The 19,624-nt window shown below is 33.4% G+C and overlaps 1 protein-coding gene across 5 annotated transcripts in view; it reads left to right on the top strand.

Moving 5' to 3' along the window:
• The window catches only part of KMT2C (lysine methyltransferase 2C), a 248,676-nt gene that overhangs the window by 68,909 nt on the left and 160,143 nt on the right, over nucleotides 1-19,624 (top strand). For all 5 annotated transcript variants that reach the window (XM_052000663.1, XM_052000665.1, XM_052000666.1 and 2 more), the window contains exon 2: nucleotides 619-707. In XM_052000663.1, the coding sequence (XP_051856623.1) occupies nucleotides 619-707 (89 nt within the window). The remainder of the gene's footprint in view (nucleotides 1-618; nucleotides 708-19,624) is intronic.

The raw sequence follows: 19,624 nt of genomic DNA on the forward strand, positions 1-19,624 counted from the left end.
GAGCACATTTAACTATTCATTTTTAAAGAATAAGGTTAATCACATTTCCTACTTTTGTTTTTCTTGATGTGTGAACACTTTCTCACATATTCTGAATATGAGAAATATAAAATTCCTTTTCTACATTGATACAATCCCTTTTTCTTCCCTTCTTCAAAGCAACAGAATACTAGTTCCAGTTCTAGAGCCTCTTTTTTCAAATTATTGTGAATGTTATATTATTTTGGCTTTTTCAAATGTGGAGATTTAGGCCATAGTAACTATAGAAACAAAACAACTTTGACTTTTATGTATCATTTTGAAATCTTTTCCTATTGCATTTTGTGTTTTAAGATAAAATGTATATTAAAATTAACTCCAAATGTTGTTGCTGCATTAAAACTATTGAGAATTTTAAGGTGTAAAAGTATTTTATTCTGAAGAGATTCTTGGGCAGCAATATTTAAATTGGTCCACTGTTAAAGCAGGCAGCTTAACACCTGAAATACTATTTGAATCTATTTTTTGAGAAATAATCTTCTATATTAGTATGTTTTACATACTGTTAATTTCAACTCAGGTAGTTATGAAATTAGTGTCATCATTTAATGAGTTTTCATTGTTTTGTTTATTTTATAGGCCTCGAAACAGAGGAAAAACTACAGTGGAGGATGATGATAGCATGGATGGGTTAGAGACGGCAGAAACAGAAAACCCCGTTGAAACAGGTAATATTTATGTGTATTGTCCCAGGTTGTGAAATTTAAGAAGTAATACATGAAAATAATGCTATTAGTTGTTATTTTTCTTTTTGAAAGCTAGTTGTAATTTCATCAGATTGGGTTCTCCTATTTTTGATAAACCACACTACTTTTTTAAGTAGTTCCATTAAATTTTTATGTACTCATGAGTTAATGTTAATATGTCCTTTTTCCTTTCCCTCTCACTACCTTTCTCCAATTTCCAATCATTTGGGGATAAATCTCTCTGAATTTAATTATGCTCATCTTAGTACTCTAGTATGTACCTCCCCACCAAGCTTGAAGTCTTTCTTGAGTGCTGCCAGAATTATGCCCTACCACCAGGGTTATTTCTATGTCACAATGAAACATTAGAGAAGAATTTATGGTAAAGATCTTAGATTATAGACAAAAAGAGTACTGTATTATTTTGGTTCACATATCTAACCCTTTCTCAAGGCCGCGAATGAAAATCCAATAGAGAGAAAATACTATAATTTTACTCAATTTAGGAAACATTTTATAATGTCTACTAGTATGTGTCAGGGTGAGGATCCAAAGGAAAAAGGAAATATTTGCTTTTGTGGATATTATTTTGCCTGAGGTCAAAATAAGTACATAAATAAATAGAAATATATGTATAAAGTAACTTTTGTGATAGATGATAATGATTAGGAGGTATTAAAACAAGGTTCTTCTATTGTTAAATCACACTTGGCCTTAGTTATAAATGTAGCTAAGTTCCAAGAGTAGAAAGAGCATTTCAGGTGTTATTAGTAAACTATTCAGTGACTTAAAGATATGATATAACTTCATGTAATAAGTAGGGGAATTTAATGAACTTCAGCCTATTTTTGCAATAGCTATAGCTTATGTCTCCAGATGGACTACATTGTGTTTCATCTTAAATGTAATAGGTAGCTGTAAAAACATCCTGAGCAGGAGAATAACAAGGTCAGCCTATGCCTTGTATTAACTCCCTGTCTCCCTAAAAATACCCCTTCTTGAGAATTGATGAATAACTGTCATTAGAATCTAGATTTAAGTATTATTTTACTTGGATGGAGTGAACCTTAGGGACATAAGGGCAATTGGATAATGGTGGCAAAGGGGCTATCTGAAAGTGGAAATTAGGACTAAAGCTTATTTTTCATCTTGGGCCATTGTGTCAAGCACCAAGAGAAGAAGGGACATTAAGTTTTTGTGATGTTAAGTTAAAATAACAAATATTTTTGAGTGGAATTTTTGTTAGGTTTTATTGATAACATTATGCAATGTTGGTGATTTATGTTGATTTATTTTATATCTTGCAGCTTTGCTGAATTTATTATTTTTATAGATTTTTTATTTAACTTAAAAGTTTCTTGTTTAAGACTTTTAAGATTAGTTAGGTTCTTCTCTCCCTTCCCCTTCCCCCCCCAAATCGTTATTACTGTCTCTGTTTCCTTTTCTTCTCTGTTATTTCAAGCACTATATTAAATAATAGAACCTAATGTTGGTCATCCTTGCTTTTAACTCTGTTCCTAATAGAAAAGCTTCTTATTCTTTTTTTTTTTTTAATATGGGATTTTAGATACAATTTATGTATTAAGAACAAGGCCATTTTTTCCTTTTTCCTTTTTTTTTTTTTTTTTTTGAAAGTCAGAAATGGGTGTTAGATTTTTGTTACTTTCAGAAGACAATGATGTAATTATATAATTTTTATTACCTTCTAATAGTCACTCATTTTGATAGTTATCTTAATGTTATAATGATACTACAATATTAGTATAATTCTTAGCTAGTCATGGTCTATAATCTTTTGAATATATTGTAGTTCACTTGCTAATATTTTATTTAAAGTTTATTCATCAATATTCATTAAGGATATTAGTTTATAGTTTTCTTTCTCTGCTATCTCTCTCCTTTGTTTCAATCAAACCTATGTTTTTTGGAATTATTCTAAGTATCAGCATTATGAAACTACTTTATTTCCTTGGGGGGGGGAGAAGACTATTTTTATGACATGACAGGAGCTTAGAAAGGTGAAAATAGTTCTTGTAATGTATGAATTAATTTTATTTTGTTACAGTTCACTTGTAATTTGATCTTTTGATTAAAAAAATCGGAGTTGATAAAGAACTTGTTCAATTTTTGTTAGGTTATTTATATAGCCTATAAGCCAGAATGTTTTTGTTGTGATAAGTCATCTATTTCTTCTATATTATCAATTCTGTTGACGTAGTTGGACAAAGTAGTTTCTGACAATGACTTATTTAATTTTACTTTCAGTTTTGGTGGATTTAAAAAAAAATACAAATCAGATTTTCTTCTCTTTGAAGATGATTAGCTGTTTATTTTAAATTTTTTAAAAAGCATTTTATATTTTTATTTAACAGCTGTTTACATGTATTCTTCCCTTTGACCTATTCGATTTACCAAGAAGTTAAGTTTCATCCTCTTAATTTCTCCACCACCCCCTTCCCAGATTTTGTAGATGTCTGTTTATTCACTCTGCTCATGAGACAATTTTCCTTTGTCTTCAATTCTATTTACCCTCTAGTCTGTTTTTCTTGACCTCTTTTTATTCTCCTAACATCATCAAGACATAGAAGAACCACTTCCAGACAACCTCTGTGACTATTATTGATAGGGTTTAGAGTGCATAAATAGATCATTTTTCCTTGTTTTAAAAAAAATTATAATAGCTTTTTATTTTTTAAAAACTATACAAGCAAAAATAGTTTTCAACATTAACCCTTGCAAAACTTAGTGTCCAAATTTTTCTCCCTTCCTTTCCCTTACCCCCTTCCTCTAGTCAGCAAGTAATCCAATACAGGTTAAACATGTGCAATTCTTTTAAATAGATATATCGTTTTTCCATATTTTTAGTAAACAGTTTATTTCTATTTGACTTTTTTTGGTCATTCCTATTTCTTTCTTTAAATTTCTCAATTCTTACTTTTGAACTTCATTGTTCCTGTGGAGTTCTGGTCTTTTTCTTGGAAAAACTTTGAAAGTCCTCTTTCCTTAAAAGTGGTTTTTTATTTTTGTTCCCCCCTTCCATCTTCCTATAGGAATACACTTCATTATCAAATCCTACTTCTCTGCTTCTTTATGATGGTGCTTGGTAAATCATGTGTTACGTTGATTTTGGCTTTTTGTACTTCAGTTTTTCCTTCCTGTGTACTTATGCAGTATTTAAAACTGGAAGCTCAAGATCTTGGCATTGATTTTACTGGTAGTTATTTTGGGATTTCAGAATGTGACTAGTGGATTCTTTATCTTTTTGTCTTTTGGTTTTAAGAGATCTGGGCAATTTTCTTTTATGTTTTCATGAAATACAATGTCTGGACTCTTTTTGGTCATATCATTGAGATAATTTGGTAAATGTTTTTCCTCTTGATTTCTTTTTGAATTCAGTTGTTTTAGATATGAATGAGATTCCCTCTTCTCTCCCCCCCCCCCCCCATTTCTCTGATTTTTTTTTCCCCCTCTAGTTTTTTGTCTTTGTTTTATTATTATTTTTGTTACCTATGGAAATTGTGACTTCTGGTTGGAGATCAGTATGTTTTTTAGGGAGTTTGTTATTTGGAAAAGGCTGTTGTCAAATAGCAAGGTATTTTCTGAGCTTTCGTTTGGGAGTATTTTATATAACTAACTAGCTCAGTAGTTAATTGTTTGAATGAATGAAAAGTATGTACCATTGAAACACAAGAAAAGCAAAAACCCATCTTTTTTTTTTTTTACTAAATACTACTTTCATATGTCAAAGTAGAAGTTGTAGAACATTGCCAAGGTAGACTGACTAGTTTCATTGCCACTATAAAAATACTGAGTGAGAATAAACTATCCTCAAATGTGAATTTGGTATTCATAAAATTCTTCTTAAGCATCAATCATTATAGGCTGACTGGTTTTCCAAGCAACCCTTTTAAAATATATTTATTTAGCTATCACTTAACAGTGTTATTTCCAGGTTTTCTTCTTTATTCCTTCCTGAGAAGGCAAGCAATCTGATTTTATTTATACATGTGAAGCTATGTAAGAGTTCCAAAAAATGCAAACAGTTAAAAGTTTTTAAAAAAAAAACCAAACAAATATGTTTCAATCTGCATTCAGAATTCATCATTTCTCTCTTTGGTAAAGGTGAAGGTGATTAGCATTTTTCATCATGTTGAATTGAGTTTTTTCAGTTGTCTGACTCTGTGGCCCCATTTGGCTTTTTTTTTTTTTTTTTTGGCAGACACATTAAAGTGGTATACTATTTCATTTTCCAGCTCACTTTACAAATGAGGAACTGAGACAAACAGGGTTAAGTGATTTGCCTAACATTAGTGTTAGTTAAGTATCTTAATCTGCATTTAAACTCAGGTCTTTCTCAATTCAGGGTTGGTTCTCTATCCATTTCATGAAACATCTTTTGAAATTGTCTTGGATCATTGTTTTGATCAGAGTATTTAAGTCTTTCACAATTAATTATCGATGACAATATTGCTGTTACTTTGTTTAAATTTTCCCTTTTCTGTTCACTTCATTTTGCATGAGTTCATATATATCTTTCCAAGTTTTTCTGACTATGGCCTGCTCTTCATTTTTTAAAAAAAAATACCTTTTTATTTTCAAAATATATACAAAGATAATTTTCAGCGTTCACTCTTCCTTGCAAAACTTTGTGTTCCAAATTTTTCTCCTTCCTATTCCCCAACTCCCCTCCTCTAAACAGCAAGAAAATAGGGTAAACATGTGCAATTCTTGTAAACATATTTCTCCATTTATCATGCTACACAAGAAATCGGATCAAAAAAAGTTTGAAAAGAATTAGGAGGGAAAATCAAGAAAGCAACAACAAAAAAGTTGAGCTATTATGTGTTTCATAATCAGCGTCTTTAGTCCTCTTTCTTAATGCAGATAGCATAGTGTTTCACAGTTGATCATCATTACAGCATTGCTTTGCATCAATTTATATTGTGGGAGTTTTCTTGGAAATTCCTCCATCACAAGTCTATTGTAATTACCTTGAATCATCTCATTGTTGCAAAGAGCCAAATCCATCACAGGTGATCATTATGTAATCTTGTTGTTGCTATGTACAATGTTCTCTTGATTCTGTTCACTTAACTTACCATCACTTCACATAAGTCTCTCCAGACCTTTCTGAAATCATCGTGCTCGTCATTTCTTATAAAACAATAATATTTCATCAGTTATCTTAGTTGGCTCATCTTCCATGTCCTTCTATCTGTTCATTTCCCTCTACATTCTTTCTGCAAATACTGGCTGATTGCAGCGTGAGGCAGTTGATGTCAGATAATAATAAGGCCACTTTTGTTTTAGGTTTGAGAGCAAATCAGGAGAAATTGAGAGTGTTATATCTCTGTTTATACAGCCATGTGATGTTGGACAAATCACTTCACCTCTGTTTTTCTAAGTTTTCCTCATCTGTAAAATGTGGTTAACAATGGGAACTACCTCTTAGGAATTAAAATGAAATAATACTTGTATAGGGTTTAACTCATAGTTGTTGCTATACAAATTGTTGTTTATTTTACTGTTATTATAAATAAGGTGAAATATTGAAATCATAGCTATAGAAGACAAATGACTCTCTTATGATGGAAGGGCATTAGATAAAGGGCAAAAAAAATAAAAATGGTCAGTGTAAGGTATTCCTTTGAGAATTAAAGGATTGCTGTAACCCAGTTGATGTCAGATGATGGTAGATTTCTAGTGGGCCCCACTGGCATGATTCTGCCTTTTTTTTGTTTGATTTTGCATCCATTGGCATATACATTTGGGAGGAAAAGGTAAAGGACCAATCCAGGTCTCAGGCTTGTAACATAGTGATAGGACAAGAGAACAAGTTACTTAAATTTACAGAGGATAACGTTCAGTCAAATCTGCCCGGTTAATTATAAGGTTGTGCAGTTAGGAGGCTTAGTGCATAGGTGTCTGGGCTGGAATCAGACTCATCTTCTGAGTTCAAATATGGCTTCAGACATTTATTAGCTGTGTGGCACTGGGCAAGTCACTTAACATTGTTTCCTTTAGTTTCCTCATCTCTAAGATGAACTGGGGAAGGAAATAGTAAACCACTCCAGTACCTTTACCAAGAAAACCCCAACTGGAGTCATAGAAAATCAGATAATACCTAATGATAAAAGAAAAGCATTACAGTTTATAGAAACCATACCAATGTATTTTCCCCAGGAATTTAGGGACACCTAATGACTGAAAATTATAGGGTTAAAACTAAGGAGAAAGAAAACTGGGACAATGGCAAGCAATGTATGGATTGGAAAAAGCAAGGAAAAGTAGAGAAACTTGATTAGGACAAGAATAGGTTTGGTTTGCTTTGGATTGTAGAACCATTGAAGTTTTTTATAGCTGATCATTTCCTGTTACTGTATAAAATGCATTCCTTTTTTCACTCACCATCAGTTCATGTAAATCTTTCCAGGCCTTTCTAAAACCAGCTTCTTCAATATTCTTTACAATACATACATAGTATTCCATTACCTTCATATATCACAACCAATTGATGAATATCTACTCCTTTTCTAATTTTTTTGCCACTACAAAAAGGACTGCTACAAATATTTTTTCACATGTGGGTCTTTTTCCCTCCTTTATGATTTCCTTGGGATACAGACCCAGTAATGGCATTGCTTTGTCAAAGGGTATGCATAGTTACATAGCCTTTGGTTACATATCCCCTTTGGGAATAGTTCCAAATTGATCTCCAGAAAAATACTACTGATCACCACCTCAAAGTGATCCTTTATAGAAAACACATTGGAATATTACTGTCAAATTTTGAAACCCCAGAATAAAAGAGGAAACAATTCAAATACACTGGAGCTACAATTGGAATTGTACAGATCTTAGCAACAGCCACAACAAAATACCACAAGTCCTAGACTCATATACTGATCATCAAAAAAAACTATGTCTCGGGGCCAAAAATGTCATCCTACAAAATTTTTTGTAATGTTGAATTTAAAAAAGGGGACCTTCTATGAACTTGTAGATTTTCAGGACTTTATTTCAAGGAAATTAACATGGACAAATTATTTATGTTTTATATGTAAGAATGTATACCATATGTTTAAGGTTGATTTCAGCAATTGGATAGCTCAAAAGAAAGATTGGGGCAGAGTTGAATATGATTTGACTTCTAAAAAACAAAACCACCTCGGAAATGGCAAAAATAGTAATTATCTTATACAAATGAGATGCAACCTGGTCACATAGGGAATTGATTAAATGGGCAACACTCCATATATACCACGAAGGATATAGTACTCTTCATAATTTATAAAGAAATAAGGGGAAGAGATGGAAAGGAAAGGGAAGCAAAGGATGGGAAAAGAAGACAAAGAAGGGATTCATGGGTGGGGGAAGGACAAGTAATAGCAAAACAAGTTAAGGAGCAGAATTAAAGCAGAGACATAAACATACACTACAAGAATCAGGAGTAGAATTTATTAGAACTAAAGTATGGTTATTATTAATCATTCATCTTAGACAAAGTAATATTTAAAGATTCAATCAAGAAAGAAATCTATGTTATCCGTACTAATACTGTTTTAAATGTATGTTTACATATTCGTGAATGTGTGTGTGTGTGTGTGTGTGTGTGTGTGCGCGCACGCGTGTGCCTGTGCTTAATTATAGTCTGCTTGAAAGGGGGAAAAAAAGAATAAAGTAAAAAAAAAAGTGTGTAGCAGAGAACAAAAGAACAGTCTACAAGGAAGTAAAAATGGACACTCATATTTCTTCTATTATATATTCTTAAACTGGTAATTTATCGTTATGTTCTTCATGTTCTGCTGGCATATGACAATGTTCTGTTCTGTTTTGTTTTGCTTTGTTTTCCTTTTCTGTTTTTATTTTTCCTAATAAAAAAAATTTAGAAAATAATTTAAAGTTGAAGAATATAAGCATTTCCTTTGCTCTAATTATTTTGTTAGGAAATGAGTCATTAAATTTTCTAAAAAATATATTATTACTTTTAAACATTCCTTTTAAAAAATATGAATTCCCAATTTTCTCCCTCCTTCCAATCCTTCCTACTCAGAAGGTAAGCAAAGTGATGTCAGTTATACATGTGAAATCATGTAAAACATTTCCTTATTAGCCATATCATCTCTAAAAGGGTAAAAAATAAAGTGAACAAATCATACTTCATTTTGCACTGAGAGTTCATCATTTCTCTCTTTGAAAGTGGATAGCATTACTATTATTCATTCATTCATTTATTCGTTGAATCCTTTGAAATCGGCTTGATCATTGTAGTGATGAGAGTTTCACAGTTGATCATCATTACAACATTGCTTCGCATCAATTTATGTTGTGTGATTTTTTTTTTTTGGAAATTCCACCTCCTATTTCTTATTCCAATTTTTTTAGAGCACCATAACATCCCATCACAGACATATGCTATAACCTTTTCAGCCATTCTGCAATTGATGAACAACCCCTCAACCTGCCAATTCATTGCTCCCACAAAAATAGCTGCAATAAATACTTTTGTATATGCGTGTACTTTTGATCTCTTTGGAGATCAAGTGATGTTATTGCTGAGACAGTGGGTAGGTATAATTTTATAGACCTTTAGGCCCAGTACCAGCTTATTCTCCAGTGTGGTTGAACCAATTCACTACTTTTTTCCCCTCATCCTCTCGAGCATTAGACATTTCTGATAGGTGTGAGATGGTACTTCAGAGTTACTTTGTCTTCTTTGGGGTGTTTGACACTTTTTGACTGGTACTGGAGTGGTGTATTCTATCTTTCAGCTTACTTTTGATACGGAAATGAAGCACACGGGGTTAAGTGACTTGATCAGGATCATGTATCTAATGAAGTTGTAAAGAGACAAGTGTCCTACTTGAGAACTCTTATGTAGACTCGATGATAAAGCCAGGAAAAGATTTTAATTTGCCATATTTCAAGAAGGGGTGTCCAGAAGTAGGCACATCTTTTAAAAAACGTCACCAAAGCATGATTTTTATACCCCTGAACCTGATATGCTAGTCCCTCCTCTGATTCCATCTTGGTTTGGTTCTACAGAGATTACAGCTTATCTGGAACACATAATTTCTCCATGTGAGTCTCCATCACTAATTAAATTGTGACCATTTACAAAATCAGTTACATGTTCTCTGTAATGTATGTAATGTATACACAGTTACATATGTATATGTAGTTGTCCCCACTCTTCCTACACCTATACCTCCTTATGTAGAAACAACATTTTTAATCACATTTTTTTTCTACAGAAGTTGACTCTTGATGAATTCCAGCCTGTTACTCCATATACCTAGCTTCATTTCTCTAATTAGTGCTGTATTTTAGAACTATAGATTTTTTTCATTTCTTTTGAAAATTGCCTGTTTATATTCTTTGTACAGTTATCAGTTGAGGAATGATGCTTTTATTTTTATCAACTTGACTTAGTTCCCTATATATTTGAGAAATTAGATCTTTATCCGAGAGATTTGCCCTTCAAATTTTTTGATACTTCACTGTAACAAAACAGTTACAGTAACAAAACTGTAAACAAAACGGTTTCTCTGATTATATCTTTAATTAGTTTTTTCTTGCTTTTGCTTTGTCAGAAATCTTTGCTACCTTTTCTTACCCTACCTTTTCTAATTTACCCTAGCTGATGAGATTCTGTTCAAGCCCTTTATTTTTAACTATGTGTGAGTATTGTTTTAATTGTATGTGGTTTTTGTTTTTGTTTGTTTGTTGTTGTTGTTTTGTTTTGTGAACAACATATTACTGGATTCTGGATTCCAACGCATTCTGCTATGTGCTTCTGTTTTATGGGTGAGCTCATGCCATTCACATTCACAGTTTTGCTTACTATTTCCCTTTATCCTCTTCTGGTTATCCTCCTCTGTCTCTCTGTCTCTTTCCTTTCTCTGTTTCCATCTTACTCTTTCTCTTTTCCTTTCCCTCTCTTCCCTCCTCAAAAATCTGTTTTCCTTCTATACTGCCTTCCTTCTATACTGCCTTCCTTTTTATCCCATCCTCCCACCTACCCCCACTTTCTTATCCTTTCTCCTCTTATTTCAATATGAAGATAGATGTATATAACTTCTAGAGTATATGTGTGCACATTTATATGTCAACATATGCCCAGCACACACTTATACATATATGTACATGTTTTGCACAGTACACATATGTATAGAATATATATACACACACACACCTCAAGACACACACATACACACACATATAGAGAAAGCAGTCTTTCTTTTTTTGAGCACATTCAGATGAGAGTGAGATTTAAGTATTTGCCACAATCACTTATTGCCCCATTTTCCCTTTCTCTATAAAAGCTCTTTTCTGTATGCCAAAATGACAAAAATTTGCCCATTCTAGTTGCAGACCTTAAAGTAAGCCCTCAGTATACAACTCTCTTAATCGTTGTTTCAACAACGACTATATGTTTGGTATTTTGGATTCTGAACAAATTTGCAGTCTTGACATGCCAGACAATAATGCAAACATCTGTATACACAAGCAATATAAAGGATGATTTGGAGATAGTTGGCAGGGGGAAGGCAATAGCATCAAGAAGGATCCAAAAAAAAAAAAAAACCTTCTTGTAGAAGCTAAGATTTTATTAGAGCCAAGCACTGGCAAGCTCTGTTTGGTATCTTCCTTCACTCAAGGAATTAATCTTAAAGACTGCATCAAAGTTATTTTTTTATTTAATAAGCTCTTGAAGATCACCTCCAAAATTAAGTCCTTTCGTACTGGTCCCCTATTCTTGTAACCTGTCTTGATGTCAGACCCACCTTATTCTATCTCACTCTATGTGATCTAGTTTGTGTATTTAATCTTTTTAGATACTCGTGAATGTGTTACCTTCTCTGTTTTGATACTATCACCTCTGTAGTGCAATTCTCTTTCATCTCCCTCTCGGACTGGGGTAACAGGTTTCTGGTACATCTAGTTTCTGCACGTTTCTCCTCAGTTCAATCCATTTCCATTTATCCACCCAAATTATTTTTCCTGATGTACAGTGACAACCATGTCACCCCTCTGTCAAGCCCTTTCCAGAACTCCTCATTCACCTTTGGTGTCCTGTCACCCAACTTTTACTTTTGGCATCAATATTTTACTGATCTGTGCCAACAGGCTAAACAAAGATAAGGGCAATCGACAGGCTCCAGACCCATGAGTGAGTGAGTTGGACCGTGGGATCTTTGCTCCAAACATAGGAAGACTTCCTTTGAAGGAGTGGACAGATGAGAACAGTTTGTTTCTCCCTCCTGTCCTCCCTGTGACTGAAGTAGGTGCTATGGACCACCTTGAGCCTGATCGGACAAAGATTTTAAGTTCATCCAATGTATCTAGGAATATCACAGACAGAATACACATATTCTATATGTATAGAATATCTAATTCTCTAAGGGAGAGTGAGGTTGACGATTGTGTACAACTTGGCATAATCAAGGTGTCAGTGGTCTTTGTCTCCTGTTCCAGTTGGCTACCCAATATATCCCTCCAGTGAGTTATTTTCCTTCAGGAAGATACTTTATCACTGGGCTGGTGCTCATTTCTTTAGCTATTGCTCTTGCCTAAAATGCTCTTTCCTTATTTCTACCAGCTGGATTGCTTATTTCCTTCAAGTCTTTAGGTAAAGGCTTATCGTATGAAAGCTTTTCTCAGTCTCTCTTAATTTTAACCCTATTATTTATTAATTTCTAATTAATACAGGATGCTGTATATAATTTGTACATATTTGTTTGCTTTTCTCTCCTATTAGATTTTGAGCTTGGGCAGGAATTCTCTTTTGCTCTCTTTGTTTCCCTATCATGTGTTATTGTGCCTTTTAGTAGATTTCTATATTATGTTTGATTGCTCAAAGGGCCTCTCTTATCTTCCTAATTTTAAGACCCTTGAAATCCCCCTTCTCTTCCTTATTCCATCTGCTTTACTTTGATGTAGTGATACCATTGGATCTTTTTTTCCAAAAACATATTCAACCTTCCTCTCCCCTCCCCACTTACTGTCCTTCATAGTTGGAACTTTTTCTCTTCTCCTTGCTGCCTTTATCTTCTCTTCAAATCCTAGTTTGTTCCTTTTATCCTTACAAAGTCATTTAAAACTTATAGGTGAAGGTATATTAGGGTTTGTTGTATAGAAAAAACTTGCTAATAGAATTCAACTTTGGAATCTTTTTATTTTTTTGGAATTACCTTGGAAGATAGTGGAATTCTTCTGGTGTAGGCTTTCCAAAAAGGCTAGATTACAACTTCTTGAATATGTTGTTGTGGGAATTTTTTTTTTTCTTAGATACATGTTGCTGTTGAATTCAAGTCCAAAACATATTGTTTCCCTAATTTTTAATCCATGTTCTTTTCAGGGTGCTTCTGTTCTCTTGCAGGATTATGTATCCTTTTTTGATCTTTTGTTGACCAAATATGTTACAATTGCCTTATTTGGAAAAATTTTGCAATTATTTTTAATTTTTAATAATTGAGGTGTACCCAGTTACATCATTAATATGAAATTCCCTTTTTCTTTATTTACAGTTCCACCAGCATATTATATATCTAAGAAGAGAAAACTTTGTAAAAGGTGCTTGAAATCGAAAGTTACGAATTTTTTTTTTTATATGTATGCGTATTTATACAGTTATCTTGCACAAGAAAAATCGGATTTAGAAATAAGGTAAAAATAATCTGAGAAAGAAAACAAAAACGCAAGTGGACGATAACAGAAGGAATAGAAATGCTATGTTGTGGTCCACACTCATTTCTCATTGCTTTTTCGCTGGGTGTAGCTGGTTATCTTCATTACCGAACAATTGGAACTGATTTGGCTCATCTCATTGTTGAAGAGAGCCACGTTCACCAGAATTGAAGATACGAATTTTTAAATTGAAAAATTATAATTTTCAACAAAGGGATAAACTAACACTAAGGATATATCCTTATAGGTAATAAGAAAAACAACAAGATTAGGAAGCATTGTGGTATTTAAGAGCCCACTGGCTTCAGGGAGGTCTGTGTTGAAGTTCATTTATTAGCTTTGTGAACTTTAGAAAGTTTTTAGAACTTACATTCTTTTCCTTTGTTCAGTTGACTTCTTGGACAGCTTTCAGACTCATCTATCATCCTATAGATAGAAAAGTTTGAGCTGTGAATAAATTCACTTACCATGGCAGTATAGTTTCCTGGGATATTTACATTGATAATCATACATTGCCAGAGCTAGTTCAGTGTTTGGGAGTCTCTGAAGAAAAGTGTGAGAAATGAAAGGTATTAGATTGATTAAACCCGAACAGTGTGCCAGTACCGTGCAAGGAAACTGAATTGCTTCTATTTGAATTGGTCTTAGGAAGATTCTGAAGATCATCTGGTAGGATAAAATGTCAGACACTGAAGTCTTTTCTCGAAATAAACTGCCAAGCCTTCAGTCTCTGAAGCGCAACTCCAGTGGACTGGCCTCATTGTACCAATGTACAATTGCCAAACAGACTATTTTATGGTGAACTCACACAAGGCAAAAGTTCACAAGATGATCAAAAAGATAAAAGGATTCTCTGAAGGTGTGTGTCTTAAGAAATTTGGAATTGACTATGATACTAGCATAGGACCAACCCAGCCTGGTGTTGCCTGAGTGGTAGTTTATCCCTTTGTTGAAAATTTATAGTTTTTTAATTTAAAGATTTAAAAAGTCTTTCAATTTCAGCTTCTTTTTACATGAAAGTTGCTGTGAGGACTTTTATCATTGTAATAGGTTAAGATTTTGGACATAGTCATTACCATGAGTGGTGGAGATTCTGATTAGTAGTGCGAGGCCAATTCCTGCCTCACAAACTGAAAAAATTAATAGGATTAAGGGGGTCATGGATATTGAGAATATGTGGAAGTGGGTAATTAGGAGTGTTATAAGGATGAATAGGGACAACATTAACAGCTTTCTCTTTTCAAATCTATAATATGCTGGTGGCATTGTAAATAAAGAGAAAGGGCATTTTATGCATAATTATTAAAATTTTAAAAAGTAATAAGATTTTTCTTTCCCAAATAAAATAATTGTAATTGGTCAACAAAACATTAAAATGCTCTAAGGACACATAATCCTGCAAGAGGAACAATACATTATAATAACCTTGAAGAAATAGGGATTGAAAATTGGGGAAAACAATATATTTTGGAATTGAATTTATTCAAACTTTGCTCTATGACCAAAAAAGAAGTGAAGTAAGTACCTCAGAAGAAGAAGGATTTGCCAACTTAGAGAGGCGCTACCCCCAGATGTTCATAGGGACTTTTTGTCTGACTTGTGGCAGAACATTCTGAACTCATGTTGGTTTGATCAGCCACAGTCAGACCCGCCAACTTGAATCTAACATAGTGATGTAGTTTTGATCTTCTCCAAGAATAAAGGACAGTAACTAACCATCCTATAATTCACATTATTTTTCTTACTGACTTGTCCTAGGTTGTCTTTTTTTTTTTTCACATACTCTTCCCCATGCAGTTTTATTTACATCTTTGACTTTGATGATTATACCTATGCAAGGGATTCTTAAGTCTACCTCCAATTTGAATCTTTGAGTGTTAGTTTTAGTTTCATTGTTTAACTTCCTTTTTATTTATTTTGTAGTTTGATTTATCTAGTTCTGAGAGAGCAAGGTTGAAATCCCCCACTTAGTATAGTTTTGTTGTCTTATTTCTTCTTGTAGCTTTCTTAACTTCTTTAGGAATTTGAATGCTCTACCACTTGGTGCATGTATGTATATATTCATTATTTATGGTACCCTTTAGCCAAGATAGGGTTTCCTTCCTTATTTCTTTTAGTTAGATTTTTTTTTTTTTTGCTTGGTCTGAGATCAGGATCACTACCCCTGCTTTTTTTTTTTTTTTTTTTTTTTAACTTCACTTGAAGCCATTTAGATTCTGCTTTAAATGTGTTCCTTACAAAATATGCTAATTTTTAAAAAACATATTTTTCCTTTGTATGTTTCTACTGATATTATGTGTACCTTGTTTTACCAGTGTACGAAGTTGAGTAATTTGACTTTATTTTGTCCCTCTCATTTCTTTGCTTGTATGATTTTATCTCAAAACATTCCTATTAACTTGGATTCCTGCATCAATTCCCTTATCTTCCCTGTGAAATTATCCTTGTATATCCTGTCATTTTTCACTTGGAGTATTAGAAGATTTAGCTCCATGCTTAAAGTTTAACCTTTCTAATTTCTCTTAATTGTGAAAATGAGTTTACTAATGTTAAGAATTTACTGTGTTAATTTCTCCTTTGAATGAATTTTTGGGATCTATGTATACATGTATAGTGAGATCAGTCTTGATAAATTTACAATACCTCTCCAAAAAGCCCACTTCTTTTGCCTTACCTAGTAAATGTTCACCATCTAGTGGAGAAATCAGTAAACACAAGCTAAACAGTTGTTTTTCTGTAGTTCCTGATTGTTCTTGGCTATCTAGATACTAGAATGATTTCCTTCTCCATCTCATTTTCCAAATGAGGAAATTGAGAAAAACAAGGTTAAGTGCGTTTCCCAGGTTCATATAGGTAAATGTCTGAGGCCACATTTGAACTTGAGAAGTGTTCTGACTCTAGGCTTTTGATATTCTATCCATTGTGCCATCTTAGCCTATATGGTAGTTAGGCTACCATCTTTGTTAACTTTGCTGACTTTTCTCTTAAAACCTTTTTTTTTTTTTTTTTTTTTGTATTTTCAGATAATTTCTAGAAACATTTCAGTAAAAAGAATAACATCTTGTATTCTGGGTCATTTTGAAAGTAAAGATTTAGAAGCACTAGAGGACTCAGTCTGAGGAAAAAAATTGTTATTTTTAAGAAAAGCCAAAGTACTTATTGTGCCTTGTTTTCTACAAATGTGAACTACAAACATTTTGACTGAATTGTATTTAAAGAGGAAAAAGTGCTTAAAAGAGGAAAAAAAGCTTTGCATGCACCCTAGCAGCTGGGCATGGAATATTTCATTGGGCTGAATGAGTTGCTTTATTGCGTTGGGCATAAGCACAGGGTGGCATTTAATCGTGGATCTGAAGTGTCAGGAAGTGTTTAACTAGAGACAGCAAAGCATTGGCAACTAGACTTCTTTCTGCCTTCAATTGTTACAGGCTTCATATCCTTCTCCATGACAATGTGTTCACTGTTGACCATAGCATTCTGTTTTACAATCTGCCAGACAAAAACTTTTGACATTGTTTCAAGGAGAAGGCTGATAGAAATAAGAAAGAATTAACTGTTATTAGTCAAATCAAGATTTTGCAGTACTTTATTTTTTTCCCCATTTAGTCATTAAAACTGGACAATTGGAAGTAAATTTTTTTGAGTTATTTTTCTTCATTTAGCTTTTTTTGCTTCCTTTTGCATTAGGCTACTTGTACTTTTAAAGGAGTTATTTTGTTCACATTCCCCTCTGAGGCTTCACCTGGAAGCATTTTGTCAGCTCTGGTCTTGGGTGTCCTCTTCTGGGATTTATATTCTGTTCTTCCCTGTTTCCATAGTAGTTCTTTATAGTCAGAGCTCTTTCTCCTTTTTATTTCTTTTGGAGAATTCTGTACTCACTCAGTTTTGCTAGATAGGTGATTCTTGGTTGAAATCGTAGCTCCTTTGCCTTCCAGAGTATCATAGTCCAAGCCCCTCTGGTCTACTGGTAAAGAATTTGCTAAATTTTGTGTCATCCTGATATTTCAGTGAAAATTTTCTTTCTGACTAATTAGATTATTTTTTTCCTTGACCTGGGAACTCTGAAATTTGACTATATTATTCCTGGATGTTTTTAGTTTTGGAATCTCTTTCTGGACATGATCAGTGGATACTTTCATTTAATATTTTATCCTCTGGTTTTAGGATATCATGACAATTTCCACTGATAATTTGTTGAAATGTGATGTCTACATTCTTTCTTTGATTGTGATTTTCAGGTTATTGAGTAATTCTGAATATCTTTCTCAGTCTGTTTTTCAAATCAATTGTTTTTCCAATGATATATTTCATATTTTCTTTTCCTTTCCTCCCTTTCTTCCTTCCTCTCTCCTTCTCTCCTTCCCTCCCTCATTAGTTTCCATTTGGTCTCATCTTTAAAGAATTATTTTTTTCAGTGAATTTTTGTAGATTTTGTCTTTTTCTTTTTGGCCAAATTTTGCTTTTCAAAGAGTTTTCTGCATGTTTGTATCTCTTACCTTTTGGCCTGTTGCATTCCTTTTCCCTTATTTTTCTTTTATTTATTTAATTTTTAGGATCCTTTTTTAACTCTTCCATGAGTTTTTTGGGCCTAAGACTAATTCACATTTTCTTTGAGGTTTTGTATGTAGCCATATTGACACATTGTCTCCTTCTGAGTTTGTGTTTTGATCTCCTGACTCACCATGGTAACTTTCTGTGCTCAGATTCTTCTTTGTTGTTCATTCATTATTTTTTTTTTCCAAGGCAATCAGGGTTAAATCAGTTGCCTAGGATTACAGAATTATTAAGTTTCAAATATCTAAGGATATATTTGAACTTGGGTCTTTCCCAGGGCCATTGCTCTACCCACTTCAATACCTAGCTGCCCCCATCCAGTCTATTTCTTGACTTTAAGTTAAGTCAAAGTTGGACAGTGCTCCCATGGTGGAGGAGGCCCTATTGAAACTTTCAGATTTTTTGTTCTGTAGTTTTTTGGGCTACTTCTGTGAATCTGTAAGTTTTTGGTTCTTCTATAGTAGTGTAATCTAAGGTGAAATATCGTATTTTTTCTGGTCTGTACTCTGGCCTGTGAGATTCCTGGATCTCTAGTGTGGTAGTACTGCACTTAACCCTGGGCCTATGAGGTAGAACTGATTTTGGGCAGCGCAATAGAATCCAGCACTGAGTGATAGCAAAGGATTCCTTATAATCTCCTTTTCTTTTCTTTTATTTAAAAAAAAAAAACAAGAAAAGAAAAAACAGAAAAGGAATACAAAATAAAAAAGAACATTGTCATGGGACGAGCAGAGTATCAGGGAGGATTCAAAATAAATAAAGCAGTTTACCAGATCAAGAAGATATAAATATCAGTGGAAAAAATTATCTTTATGAATGTCCCTCTTTTGTTTACTTTCTTGTAAATTGTTTTTTTTTTTTATTCTCTGCTGCACACCTTTTTTACTTTATTTCATTAACTCTCCCCTCTCCCCACCAAGTAGGCTAGTAGTTAAGAAAGGATATGTTTGTTTATACATATATATATATACACACACAGATACATCCACACACACCCCTTATCTGCACAGGTCATGTTCTTTCCCTCCCTCTCCCCCCAATATCTTTCCTATCCCTCCTGATTCATTCATTACTTTAAATACTATTCCTAATTTGTGTTGCTATTACTTAACCTCCCCCTACCCATGGATCTCTCTCTTGTCTTTTCCCTTACCCTGTACTCATCTCCCATCCCCCTACTCCCTTATTTCTTTATAGATTTTGGAGGGTGCTATACCCTTCATGGTATATATGTAGTATTGTCTATTTAACCCATTCCTGATTTGAGTAGGTTTTCAGAACTATGAGATCTTCTCTCCCCTCTAATGCCTCTGTTTTGATTCTTCCTCTGAGTCTCATTCATAGAATTACTATTTTTCCTTAACTTTGTGCCTATCTTTCTTTTGAGCTGCCCTATTGTTGATGACGTTCTTAAACATATGGTATCCGCAGTCACAATAAAAGACCACAGATAAGTCCTGTACAATTCTAATTGTAGCTCCAGAGTATTTGAATTATTTTTTTCCCCTTGTTTCTTGAATAATTTTCTCTTTAATCTGGCAGTTTTGAAATTTGGCAATGATGTTCCTATGTGTTTTCCACAAAGAATTTTGTTCAGGTGGTGATAGGTGGATTTTTTCTATTTCTACTTTCCCCTACTGTTCTATTACTCCAGG

Source organism: Antechinus flavipes, chromosome 5 (assembly GCF_016432865.1).
Source record: "Antechinus flavipes isolate AdamAnt ecotype Samford, QLD, Australia chromosome 5, AdamAnt_v2, whole genome shotgun sequence".
Taxonomy (NCBI): domain Eukaryota; kingdom Metazoa; phylum Chordata; class Mammalia; order Dasyuromorphia; family Dasyuridae; genus Antechinus; species Antechinus flavipes.